Source organism: Macrotis lagotis, chromosome 3 (genome assembly GCF_037893015.1).
Source record: "Macrotis lagotis isolate mMagLag1 chromosome 3, bilby.v1.9.chrom.fasta, whole genome shotgun sequence".
Taxonomy (NCBI): domain Eukaryota; kingdom Metazoa; phylum Chordata; class Mammalia; order Peramelemorphia; family Peramelidae; genus Macrotis; species Macrotis lagotis.
In genome coordinates, this window is record NC_133660.1 from 46,804,553 (window position 1) to 46,818,936 (window position 14,384).

Below are 14,384 nucleotides of genomic sequence, written 5' to 3' on the forward strand. Positions count from 1 at the left end.
TTTCACATTGTTTACACTGGGATGTCTTGACAATTTTGGATGCTTGTAACTGCTGCCATGTCTGACCCTTGTTCTGGTAGAGATTGGTTAAACAAATAAAGACAACTTTACATAAAATGATTTTTTGGCTACAAAAACAATAAATCCCTTTCAACTCAAACCGTCATATACAAAGTTACAAATGCCCTCTTAGTTATTGAATCCCATTTTTTTCCTTGTTCCCCACCCTTGACCATTCTGTAGCTTTGGTCACCAATGATCACACCTTTCTCCTTGATATTCTCTCCTTTCTAGGTTTTTAAGACACTACTCTCTCTTGGCTCTCTTGCCTCTCTGGCAGCTCTTTTTTAGTTTGTTTTCATGGATTTCTATGTAGGTCGTACCTGTTAATCCAGACTTTCCCACAGGATTCTATCCTGGGTCCTCTTCTCCCTGTATACTACTTTAATTGGTGTTCTCATCAGCTTCCATGGATTTACCTATTCTAAGATCTACTTAATCTATAGCCTATCTACTAACCCCCTCTCCACCTGCCTATTAGAGATCTCAGAATGGATGTCCTGTAGACATGTTAAACTCACCATGCCCAAAACTGAACTTGATGCTTTCTCCCAAACTTCCCTCCCCTTCAGAATTCACTGATGAGGAAAATCACCACCTCCTAGTTGCCCAGACTCACAACCTAGATGTTATCCTCAAGCGCTCACTCTCATATCCAGTCTACGATCAAGACCTATTGATTGCACATTTGCAGCATCTTCCTAGTGTGCTTCCTTCTCTCCTCAACTCTCAATTGTCTCACTTCATGCATGGACAATTGCAGGAGGCCTCTGATTGATCTGACTGCCTCAAGTCTCTCCCCCTTCAGTCCCTTCTCATTCAGCTGCCAAAATGATTTTCATAAAGTGTCTGACCATATCACTCCCCTACTCAATAAACCCCCATTGTTCAGTTGTTTTTCAGGCATGTCCAAGTCTTTGTGTCACCTTTTGGGTTTTCCTGGCAAAAATATTAGTGGTTTGCTATTTCCTTCTCCAGCTCATTTTGTATATAAGGAAACTGAGGCAAACAGGGTGAAGTGATGTGCCCAAAGTCATTGAGCTAGCAGTCTGATGCCAGATTTAAATTCAGAAAAATGAATTGTCCCGACTCTAGGTCTGGCATTCTATCCATTTTGCCACCTTAGCTTCCCTATAAACTCCAGAGACTCCTAGTACCTCCAGGATCAAATACAAAAATCCTCCATTTGACATTCAGAGCCCTTTATAAACTAACTCCTCTCCACTAATGTTTCTGTCTTTATTGGCTCTTCCACTCTTCCACTTATTCTCTGATGCAGTTACACTGCCCTTGCCTTTCCTCCATCTCTCAGAGAATAAGGTCCTGTTTCCTCCTCTCTACCTCCTGTTTCCCTGACTTCCTTCAAGAGCCAGCTTAAAATCCTACTTTTGCGATGTCTTATTTCTAACTCTTCTCCCCATTAGATTGTGAACTCCTGGAGGACAGAGTCATCCTCTTGGTTTAGCATATGGTAGACACTTAAATGCTTATTGAATGAGATTAAATTCCAAGACCCACAGGTTAGAGAGCAGAAATTAAGCTTATGCCTTTGTTTCCCTAAAACTGGCAGGGCCACTTCATTGAGTTTACCCAGTCTTGGTGATATATTAAATTGTCCCAAGGCCAGAGAATATTTGTATATGCTTTAAACTAACTTCAGTGAGAGAAAGTAGACTAATGAGAAAGAACCAAGTTCACATCCTATTTCTTTTTTCTTTCTTTTTATTTGTTTATTTATTTGATTAATATATTATTCCAAATATCTGCAAAGATAAGTTTCAACATTCTTTTTTTTTGATAAGATTTTCAGTTCCACATTTTTCTCCCTCCCTTCTCCCCGCCTTCCCATGACAGTGAGCAATCTGATATAATTTATGAATACATGTATAGCTATCACATCCTGTTTCTAATGCTACTTATGTGACCTAGGGCCTCTCACTTAAACTCTCAGTCACATAGGAATTGCTGATCTAAATTAGAGAATGGAGATTCCACACTGAAAGTCCTCTATACAAAGGAAATCAAAGGTTTAGACACACTCATGTATATCTAGTATTTTAGGTATTACTAACTACTTTTTCCATAACTACTTTTTCCAAAAATTCCTTGAAAGAATAAAGAAAGATCAACTGCAAATATATACAGGCAGGGTAGCTTCTGACTTTTGTAGACTTGGAGAGAGAAATGAATGGTTCTTGTAGTAGATTTACAGCTATCAGCACCACTCCCTTTTCCTATTCTCTTTCCATGGCATTGCTCATCTTAGTTGTTTTTTTATTACTTTCACAATAGATTTGCTATAATCTTAACAACTAAACTACCATGCTGTAGTAATGAGCTGAAGAAGTTTCATATTATTTTAAGGAAAATTTTAGCCTATTAATTGATTGCTAATTTTTAAAATATTAGCAATCTTTGTATTTAAAACAGAATATTATTAGAATTGGCCAAAACTCTCCTGAGTATTCTGAATAAATAGGAGTTTGAGGAATAATTCAGCAAACATTTATTAAGCACCAACTTTATGTCAGACACTGGGCTAGAAATATTGAAGGTACAAAGAGGAAAATGAATTTCTTCCTTCTCTCCTGGAGTCTAAAGTCAACAGAAGGGGAAAAAGCTTATTCATAGTGAGTAAATAAATATAAGTATTTCAGGAAGAAGGAAACTTTAATAATTGGGCTGACAGGAGGGCAGTGGCATCAGGAGGAATGTGAAGAGTCAGTAGAACTGAGTTGAAGATTGATGAAATATAAGGAGCCTGAGAGGCTAAGCCTAGTGAGTTCAATTAAGATTTAGGGGGTGTGCCTATAAAAGGCTGTGGAGACAAGAGATAGAATGCTCAGGAGGATAATTTTCCGGATTGTCAGATGAACAAAGACTTACATGAATTAAGTCTGGATAGATATCCAGTTTGCAGTTTTAAGTACCAGGTCCTGTGCTTGCACTTGATCCATGTGGAGATAAGTAGCCACATAGGGCAGACCCATACCTTAGGTTAATTTGTTTAGCGGTTTTGCAGAGGATGAGTTAGGAGAGAAACTGGATTTAGGAAGACCAAATAGGAGCTGTGTTACACTAGTCTAGGTGAGAGATAATGAGGACTTGACCAGTGGCAAGATAGAGGTCTATAAGTTGTGGCAGGTGATTAAATATGGAGAGCAGGAGAGAGAAGAAAATCAGATTATTCTTGATATACTAAACACTGGAAATTGGGAGAATTGTAGTTCACTAAACCAAAATAGTCAGATTTTAAGGACAAGTGGATTGAGGGATCTCTAGGGGGATGGAAATTATTTGATTTTGGATATGTTTAATAATAATACTTTTACCCATGGGATTCTGAATTATCATTGATGATAGTGAAACTAATCTAGTTCCAACTGGCATTCAAGCTTCACATTAATTTTCTTGTTAAAATTAGAAAGTTAAGAAAAAAATTTTTAAGGCTTCCTAAGATATCATAGTACCAGTATTGGATCTCAATGGTTTTCTCGTTCTCTTTAGATAATGAGTATTTCTTTGTTGATCCTGATCTGAAACTAACTAAAGTAGCCCCCGAGGGATGGAAAGAAGAACCAAAGAAAAAGAATAAAACAACTGTTGATTTTACTCTGTTCCTGCGAATTAAATTTTTCCTAGATGATATCAGCCTAATACAGTGAGTCCATATATTTCTGCTCTTCTTTTAAGTTTCTTGTATCTTTCCAATTCTATAACTTTCTAGCATCCATTTTTATTTTTTTATTTTTTGCAAGGCAATGGAGTTAAGTAACTTTCCCGAGGTCATATGGCTAAGTAATTATTAAATGTCTAAGACCAGATTTGAACTCTGGCCTTCCTGATTCCAGGGTTGGTGGTCTATCCACTGTGCTACCTAGCTGCCCTTAGCATTCATTTTTTAAAAAGATTGAGTTCCACATTTTCTCCCTCCTGTCCTCCCATTCTCATCCCCAAAACAGTAAGCAATTTGATTTAGATTATATATATATATGTGTGTGTGTGTGTGTGTGTGTGTGTGTGCAATCATGTAAAACATTTCTATATTAACTCTAATATTATTTTTCTCTAATTGCTCAAATTAGATCAGATTCCCAATGTCACTTTTATGGTAACCAGTGGGAAAGTTTTATTAATGTAACAAATGTTACATAAAATGTACAAAAATGTACCAAAAAATTGTAGAGTGTCAAAATCAGCCAAGTATTCAAGAATAAATAACTAAACATAAAATATTTGTCTTTTCTCAGACATACTTTGACCTGTCACCAATATTATCTCCAACTACGTAAAGATATCTTGGAGGAGAGGATGCACTGTGATGATGAAACTTCCTTATTACTAGCCTCCTTGGCCCTTCAAGCTGAGTATGGAGATTACCAACCAGAGGTAGGATTTCCTTATTTCCTGGCTAGCAGAGGCCATTTCTGTGTTACTGTTATACTTATCCATGTTCTAATCATTTTTGTGTAGCTTTCAAGAATTTTTCATTGAGCATTATACAAAATAATAGCAACGTTGTGTTATGATCAGTATGATAAAGTTAGTTCTTCTCAACAATGTAGCTCAAACAATTCTAAAAGACTTGTGATAGAAAATGCCTTCCACATCCAGAGAAAAAACTGTGGAGTCTGAATGCAGATTGAAGCATACTATTTCACCATTTTGGTTTTTGTTTTATCTTTCTCATAGGTGTTTTTCCCTTTTCTATTTCTATAATATGACTAATGTGAAAATATGTTTAACATGAATGTATGTGTATAACCTATAACAAATTGTTGTTTTGGGGAGGGAGGTAAGGAGGAAAGGAGAAATATTTGAGACTCAAAATCTTATCAAAAATGAATGTTGAGGGGCGACTAAGTGGCACAGTGGCTAGAGCACCAGCCCTGGAGTCAGAAGGATCTGAGTTCACATCTGGCCTCAGACACTTAATAATTGCCTTACTTGTGACCTTGGACAAGTCATATAACCTCATTGCCTTAAATAAATAAAATAAATTTAAAAATTTTAACAAATAAAGTTCATGAGATTTTTAAAAAAAATAAATGTTGAAAATCATTTTTATATATAATTAGAAAAAATAAAATACTATTTACCAAAAAGACAAAAAAAATTTCTTATTGAAGTCTGGTGATCTCTCTCTCTCTCTCTCTCTCTCTCTCTCTCTCTCTGCCCACCTCCCCCCCCCCCCCCCCCCCCAATAGGTTCATGGCATGTCTTACTTTAGACTGGAACATTATTTGCCACCTAGAGTGACAGAGAGATTGGATTTATCCTATGTGAAAGAAGAGTTACCTAAGCTGCATAGTACCTACATAGGGGCTTCTGAAAAAGAAACAGAAATGGAGTTTTTAAAGGTAAGTCAAACTATATCAGGCCCCAAGACTGGTGCAGGTAGTAAGTTCTATGGGTTCCCATATTCATCCTTGCCACAGAAAGATTTTCCATTTAATTTAACTACAAGCAACACAGACAGTGTGTCAGAACAGGTTTCTACACTTGGAGTCAGAGATTCTTGTATAGGTGATATTTATTAGCTGTGTGACCATGGACAAGTCACTAGGAAAACTAAAAGTCCTATTCATTCTAAGAATGAATTCAAAGAAAGCATTTTATGTTTTTGTTTGAATTAGCTCCTCTGGGTCACAAAAGTATTCCTTCCTTCTCTCCTACCTTTAAAGAGAGTCAAGTTTCTCCACTCTTTGTAAATAGTTAAAGAGGTTTCATTTCACCTCTAGATAATAGCGATATGGGGGATTATTTGTTATAATTTATTTTAATTGATATATTTAAGACTACTAACAGAAACAGATTTCAGTCAAATAGAAGGAAAATTTCATGACATTCAAGTGCAACAGTCTAGTTATCTTTAGTGGACTTCTTGGGAGAAACTGGGGACTTTTAGGCTATTCTCCCCTCCTTTGCAAAATGCAATCCATCTACCTTCCTTGTTATCTTTCCGAACTCCCCCCCTACATGGCTCAGTTAACACCCGATCACAGTCTTTATTCACCTAGCCAGTTCTCCATTATCTATGATCACCATTAACACTGATCAAAAGCTGGATACCAAATGTACTTGAAATAGAGAATTTGGTGATATTTTTCAGCCATATGTAAAAGGTTCCTAATCCACAGTTTTTATCTTTCTTCTATCCCCTCCCCAAAAGCACAACAGTACTAATAGATCAAACAATAAAAAACATGATTTATTTTTGACTTTAAAAAAAGGCAGAACCATTGGCATCGGTTATTAAGATATCAATGGTAACTTTGCAAAGATCAATTTTAGTTGTTTTCTAAGGTGAGACTCTCAATAGCAAGAGGTTGACAAATGATGAAGAGGAGGAAATGAAATGGAGACAGTTAATATAGATAGCTTTTTCTGAGAGTTTGGTTATAAATGGGCAAAGAGAAATTTTTTAAAGAATTAGTGAGACTTGGACATGTTTGTAGGCAATAAGGAAGGATCCAGTTAATAAGGAGATTTGAATATTAGAAGAAGCAAAGAGTTAATTATCTGGGAAATCTTTTCCATTATAACCATTATTATTTAATTATATACTCAAAATGCTAGCTTATAGCAATAAGACAAGAAAAAGAAATTGAAGGAATGATAGGCAATTAAGAAACAATCACAGGTAATAAAAAACAAAACTATTACTTTTTTGCAGATTATATGATAATATCCTTAGGGAACCCTAGAGAATCATCTAAAAAAGGCAGGGAAAAAAAAACAATAGCTTTAACAGCATTACAAATATAAAGTAAGGTCACACAAATTATCAACATTTCCATGTACTACTAATAAAACCCAGCAAGATGAAACAGGGAATAACTGCAGACAATAAAAAATCCTTGGGAGTTTATTTCCCAACACACACAACTATATGAATACAATTATAAAACATTTTCATAAATACAGAGAAATATTAATTGCTTTGTATAAACCAAGGCAGTAAAAATTAAAATGACAGTGCTGCTATTTAAATTAATTTACTTATTCAGCATCATACTAGCAAAACTACCAAATACTTTATAGAGCTTAGGAAACAAAATTATTCAGATTATACTATAAAATGGTAATCATCAAAATAATTTGGTGTACTGGATAAGAAATACAGTGGTTAATCAGTGGAATAGATTCAGTGTAACAGTATAAAGAAGCAAATAACCTAATATTTGACAAACCCAGAGATCCCAGCTATTGAAGCAAGAACTTATTATTTCACATAAACTGTTGAAAAAAACTGTAAAGTAGTCTGGCAAAAACTAGGCATAGATCAACAATCTCACACTGTATAACAAGATAAACTCAAAGTAAGTATATGATTTAGACTATAAAGATAATATGATAAGCAAATTAGAGGAGCACAGAAAAAAATTACCATTCAGACTTTAGTCTGAGAGAATTTGTAACCAAACAAAAGGGAGGTTCATGAGAGGTAAAATAGATAATTTTGATTACATTAAAATTAGCTTTAGCAGGAAATTGGATAAATAAATTTTACAGCAAGTTTCTCTGATATAGGACTCATTTATCAAATATATAATTGAGCCACATTTAAAAGAAGAGACATTCCCCAGTTGATAAATGATCAAGGGATATGTATGAACAACTAGTTTTCAGAGGCATAAAGCAAGCTATACAGTAGTCATATTAAAATGTATGCTAAATCACTAATAGAGAAAAACAAATTAAAACAACTATTGGGGTGGCTAGGTGGCGCAGTGGATAGAGCACCAGCCTTGGAGTCAGGAGTACCTGAGTTCAAATCCAGCCTCAGATACTTAATAAATACCTAGCTGTGTGACCTTGGGCAAGCCACTTAACCCCATTTGCCTTGCAAAAACATTAAAAAAAAGAAAGAAATAAAAAAAAACTATTGAGGTACTACCTTATATTTACTAGCTTGGCCAATATGATAGAAAAGGAAAATGACAAATGTTGGAAGGGATGAGGAAAAATAAGGAAATGTATGCACTGTTAAGCATTTGAACTAGTCCAATCACTCTGGAAAACAATTTGTAGCTATGTCCAAAGGGCTATAAAACTGGTTAACCTTTGACCAGCAATACAACTACTAAGCCTATATCTCAAGAAGATCAAAGAAAAAAGGAAAAGGACCTATCTGAATCAAAATATTTATAGCATCTTTTTTTTGTGGTAGCAAACAAGCGCAAACTGAAGAGGTGGTCTGGAAAATCTTTTGGAGAAATTAAAAGGGGATCGTATGAAGGGTCCATTTGGAAGGCCTTGCAGAGAAGAAGGGCTATCTATCATCAGAGATTAGAAAAAAGAGTATGGAAGATTTTAGCAAAGGTCTGCTAGTTAGAATTAGGGAGAAATGTGAGTTCATGAGAAATGTCTTAGTTTTTTTCCTACAGTGTGGTGGGTGGGAGCTTAGTGTTATTAGAGGCAAGACATAATTCAGGAGGTAAATATAATTGTTCTTGAGCCTAAGAAGTAGGCCACTTGTGAGTAATAGCAAAATCAGGATTGTAATGATTCTTATGGATAGAGGAAATGAAGTTGAAGAAGAGGTACATCATCACAGTGGATTAGATTGAGGAAGTGGAAAGTAATACTGCTTGCAGGACCTAGGTTCAGAGGAGAAGAATAATCCAAACACTGGATTCTTTGAAAATTGAGAATGAATTACCTGAGGTCTGATAGAAAACAGCTACCAAAGTGATGGTTGGTTGATAAATTCAAACCTCAAAGTTGTTCGTTGGGTAATAAAGCCAGAGGAAACCTGAAATAACAGAGAAGAGGAAGAAGTATTTTGACTTTTCTTCTGGGTCTTGTAAGTCAGGAAATGGAAGAGGTACAATGAGTACTGGAAAATGTGACCTTGCAGGTAGTGTTGTCTGGGGGTACCAGGTCTCTTTTCTTGATGTCAACAGAAGAGAATAACACAAGAGCAAGAAATATAAAAGAAAGTTTTTTAATTATGGTACTGAAGTCCTGGTGGGCATCATAGAAGACAGATTTTAAATTCAACATGAGAAGGATAGAATTGTGGTGGATGACATGGAGAGTTGGAGAGGTGGGTTTTGATTATTTTTCATTAGTTCAATGTCTTTACTATGTTAGAACCTGTTGTGCATATTCTGTTGGATTTGGGGTTTTTTCCCAATTATTTCTCTGTAAATTCTCAATCATTTCTCAATTATTGAATTGCCTTCCTTTAATAGGTCTGCCAGAGACTAACAGAATATGGCGTTCATTTTCATCGAGTACACCCAGAGAAGAAGTCTCAAACAGGAATACTCCTTGGCATCTGTTCTAAAGGTGTCCTTGTGTTTGAGGTTCACAATGGGATCAGAACCCTGGTACTTCGCTTCCCATGGAGAGAGACCAGGAAGATTTCTTTTTCTGTATGTCTAGTTAACTTCCAATTTTGTATTTTTTTGTTGTTTTTCTTGGAAATTGTATTGTGAAATGTATTAATGTAATTTATTACATGTAGTTCACATAATCATTGTATGTTGAATTGAGTGGAGTGAGATTCTCACTGTTGAGGATGTTAGTTTGAGTTTGGTCTCTTAGGAAACTTATTAGGATGTTTTCTTCTTTTAAAAATGCTTTTAGGGGTGGCTAGGTGATGCAGTGAATAGAACACCAGCCTTGGAGTCAGGAGTACCTGGGTTCAAATCTGACCTCAGACACTTAATAAATATCTAGCCATGTGGCCTTGGGCAAGCCACTTAACCCCATTGCCTTGAAAAATCTAAAAAAAAATGCTTTTAGAGATTAATCATAAATTCTCAATTATCATTTAGATTGTTTGGTTCCCTGGCACCAACATTGTGTATAAACCAGAATTTCCCAAAAACCTGTTTATTGGCAAAATTTCACAAAGTTAGGAAAATTTTAAGACTAACCTGGTTATACCTAGAATAGAAATAAATTTAGACTCAGACAAGAGTCAGAAAGTTCAGTTCTTTTTGCTGCCATACAGTTCTAGTTGCATGCAGCTTGTCAGTGGCAATGAGTCGTCTCAGGAAAGTCTTCCATTTTCTTTTGACCTCAGATTTTCTGTCAGGCCATGGAGAATTTCCCAGTCTGTAAGAACCAGTTGGAACCAATCATTTTGTGATTCATGCGAAAAATTCAATCTACTCTTTGTACAGTGGGTTTTTGAGGAGTGATGAGAGAAGGAAGGAAATCAATTTCCTTTACAAATCCTGGAATCACCACCACCCCCTTCAAGGATTCCAATCATCAATCACCAGACATTGATTGCTATGTGTTAAGCATTGTACAGTAGCACCTATAGATGATACAATGACAAAAATGAAATAGTTTCTGCCTTCGAGGAACTTCTCTAGAATCATTTTTCCAAGGTCTAGAGAACTAGAAATGATCTGATACAAGTTAAGATTTTTGGTTTGTCCAGAGAACATCATAAGCCTTCTTCCCATGTGGTGCTCACCAGAAACTGGACATTGCCAAGGCATTATGGTGTTGCTCACTTGCTGAGTATGTCATAACTTCACATCTTGGGACCGAATCAGAACTAGCCTTTTCTTAAAAATGTCCAGAAACATTGGGGTGGCTAGGTGGCACAGTGAATGGATAGAACACTAGCCCTGGAGTCAGGAGTACCTGGGTTCAAATCCGGCCTCAGACACTTAATAATTACCTAGCTGTGTGGCCTTGGGCAAACCACCTAATCCCATTTGCCTTGAAAAAAAATAAAAAAAAGTCCAGAAACAGATGCCACTGTTCTCCCCCCCCCCCCCCCCCCCCCGCCATCATTTGGTCCTTAAAAGGACTCACTTATCCTAAAGATCTTTTGTTTCTTATCTGAATCTCTTGACACAATTTAAACCCATTTTTTTCTTCTAATGAGAAAATGTGTACAAAATACTTTTCAAACTTTAAGGCTGTGTAAATGTCAGTGGATTATTCTTTATAATTCGTCCCTACCCTTGAGGAAGATAGAAAAGTCATCCTTTAGTGTTCTTTCACTATCCATCTCCCAACAGGGACAAGGGCTTGAATCGCATTTATTTAAAATACAATTTTATTAACACTTGAGGTAACTGAAAGACTTCTCTCAAAATAGACAAAGTGAAACAAATTTTAGATCACCTAAAGTCTTATTTCTCTATGGGGGTAGCTAGGTGGTGCAGTGGATAGAGCACTGGCCTTGGAGTCAGGAGGATGGGAGTTAGAATCTAGACTCAAGCCCTTGCCACTTACTAGCAGTGTGACCTTGGGCAGGTCACTTAACCCTAATTGCCTCACATCCAGGGCCATCTTCAATCATACTGATCATATCTGGTCACTGGACCCAGATGGCTCTGGAGGAGAAAATGAGTCTGGGAACTTACTTAGCACAGGCGCGCCCCCCCCCCCCCATTCAAATTCTTTTCATGGGCTTGTCATAGCATCATCTCCCTGACATCATGGTTTTCTTCAAGAATGGAGGGCAAACAGCAACTTCTATATGGAAATAGCTGTGATTTGACTTAGCAGAATGACTGTAGTTTCCAATTTCTCCCTTATGTTGTTCTTTTGCTTCCCTTCCCTAACACATACCACTTTGCAGCCAACCCTGTCAAGCCTTTTGGTGTGCATTGGGTGAATTAGGCCCCAGTCGCATTATTGTGAATATAAATACTTCAACCAAAGAACTTCAAAACTTTGAAATTCAGATTTATTGCTCTAATCAAATCAAGTCAACAAACATTTATTTTATTTAGCATCTATGGTGTGCTAGTCATTGCACTATTGCTAAAAATAAACCAGATGAGAAGTCCTGAGCAAGTCACTTAGCCTTAATGTACCTTGGTTTCATCATCTGAAAAAAAAAAACAGTGAATAGAGGCAGTAGAAAGTGGGATTTTGTAGTCAAAGGGTCTGTAGAACTGTGCTTCCCTAGTTCACTCCTTCAATTCCTTGTCTGTAAAATGAAGGCCATTGCAGACAGACTAGACCTGACCCAGATTGGTCCTGAGGGAAAAAAAGACTCTTGTAGGATATTCCAACAGTAACAAATATCAGTTTCCTTAGCCCCAGCATGGAAGGACATTGAGAGCAGGGAAGGGAGAGTCAGCAAGACCCTGCCTTGATTGTATTGCTCAGCTGCACTGCCTCAGTTTCCCTCTGATATTCTGTCATACAAACCAGAGGGAACAGCTCAAGTTGCCTTGTCCTGGTTTTTCTCTACTCATATAACTTGGAACTGAGTTTTTAGTCCCCTGAACTAATTGAGTCTGTTTTAAAGAAAAGATCGAGCTTAATCTTTGTAAATAGTCCCACCTGTACAAGGGGATTGAATTGGGAAACCTTTAAAACCCCTCTATTCTCTATGGGGACCAAATGAGGTAACTTGTAAGGGGCTTTAGAGGTGAGTAGAAAGAAGAACAGAGGAAATAAAATTAAGGAAGCTAAATTTGAAATGAGGAAACAATACTACTAGAACACCCAGTGTGATCAAGCAATGGTAACATCAGAAATCTCAGCAACCTCCCCACAATCCAGTTCTTTCTAATTTAAAACTGGATGGTCTTTTATCTTTCCTGATTTCTCCATCTGGAATTCAAAAGAAGGGGACCCACATACAGTGCATAGGTGGCAGGCTGGGCAGCCACCCCAGGGTTCCTGACAGAGTCAGTGAGCTGTTCTTTCCTTCTCCTGGGAGTGGAAGCAATGCCAACACTGGGAGCCCAGGCAGGGGCATCCTGGCCGGGCCCTCTCCACCTGGCTATTCTCCTGGACTTCTTGATCTCCAGAAACTCATCATCTTGCAAGATGAAATCAGCTCTGTAACTCACACCTCCTCGGCTCATTTCCCACTCTGGCTGTGGGATGTGTGATCTTTCCCAATCAGAGTGTAATCTGTAGGGCCTAGACTGTTTTATATCTTCTTTGGATCCCCAGTTACATATCAGGCACAATAAATATTTACTGACTCTAATTCTGTGGACTCATGAACTTCCGAGGCAGCTTCACTTCTCCTTCCCTTTGCCTTAGTAAGCAAGCTCAGGATGAAGAATCCCCCCAAAGATCTGAACAAGAAGTACTGGTTGAAATTCTTCCAATCTTCTGAAGAAGCCATGCCCACCATGCAGGTATTTGTAATGCAGTTGCTTGCCTGGAGGGGTTTATCCCAGCAAAAGAAGACTGAAAGTAGCTCCTGAAAAAGTTAGCCCAGCTACAAACTTGAACAAAAGGGGAGATCCAGATTGAAAGATGTCTTAACCTACTTGGACTTGTGTTTTACTCATCTCTCTGGGGTCCATTCAAGGAGCTAGGCTTTTGCCCAGCACTGGTTGAAGATCCATTTGGGAAGACATCCAAAAAGGAGAAAAAGAAAACAACAGATGAGAAGCTCATCCCTGATCAGCCTGGCTTCCATGATAAGTGCATTCTTTATCTTGTGGGTTTCTACAGGACCCAAATGTATTCCTAGATACCTGTCAGATCAAGGAAGGTAATATTCAGCTTCAGTTTGATAAATGCCTGAAGGTGGCCCTTCTGCACAATACTTATCATGCCAAGTGTCTCCAGACCCTTTCTCCCCACCCAACCTCCCCACACCTCTTCACCCATGGCTGAAATTGGATGTGTATAAACCTAGGGAGGGTCAGTCCCCAGGAGCTACCAGAGAATGATGTAACTAGATGCTCTGAGGGTTTCCTTTCAGAGAAGACTCAGCCTTGGAAGACAATCAAAACGATCCTATTCTGCTTGAATCCCTGGATCTTTCAGGACTGCGGCATCAGTGGGTCCTTTCAGTCCAATCCTCAGGCTGAACAAAATTCCATCAGGATGGTCATGGTGAATTTTTAACCTTAAGATAAAATGTAGGATACATAAAACAAAGTAGCAGAACCTAGTCAGAGAGGTGGCATCGATATCTTTATTATTTTGTCATAGTAGAGATGATATTCTCTTGAAAAGACTGTGGCTGAATCTTTTTGTAATAAATTTCTCTTTAAATCTAAAAAAACAGGAAAAACATGGAAAATTAAGACAGAATATGATCCTGGTACTGTCCTTTTTCTGAACTTGGCAGAATATATCCTGCTGTCTCACCTGTCACCACTGTATCTCTTATACTAGCAGAGCCCTCCCTGGTTGCCCTTCATCAGCTCTGCCTTCTGGCAAAGCTAATTTTTTAAAGTTGCCCTGAAGGAAGCAACCCCTCTCCCTCCCGCCCTGGTCATCAATAATGAATTGGATTCTTTGCCTAGAGTTTCACAAACAGGATAGCAAAGGCCATGTAGCTTTCCTTTTTCAACAATTTTTGTTCTTGGAGAAACACCATCATTAGACCAGAACACTGTGCATGAGATCTCTTCTCA

The 14,384-nt window shown here is 37.6% G+C and overlaps 1 protein-coding gene across 9 annotated transcripts in view; it reads left to right on the top strand.

The window, feature by feature from the left end:
* PTPN13 (protein tyrosine phosphatase non-receptor type 13) overlaps positions 1 to 14,384 on the top strand; it is a 231,074-nt gene that overhangs the window by 132,831 nt on the left and 83,859 nt on the right. For all 9 annotated transcript variants that reach the window (XM_074228614.1, XM_074228608.1, XM_074228610.1 and 6 more), the window contains 4 exons: positions 3,568 to 3,721; positions 4,311 to 4,449; positions 5,268 to 5,420; positions 9,261 to 9,443. In XM_074228614.1, the coding sequence (XP_074084715.1) occupies positions 3,568 to 3,721; positions 4,311 to 4,449; positions 5,268 to 5,420; positions 9,261 to 9,443 (629 nt within the window). The remainder of the gene's footprint in view (positions 1 to 3,567; positions 3,722 to 4,310; positions 4,450 to 5,267; positions 5,421 to 9,260; positions 9,444 to 14,384) is intronic.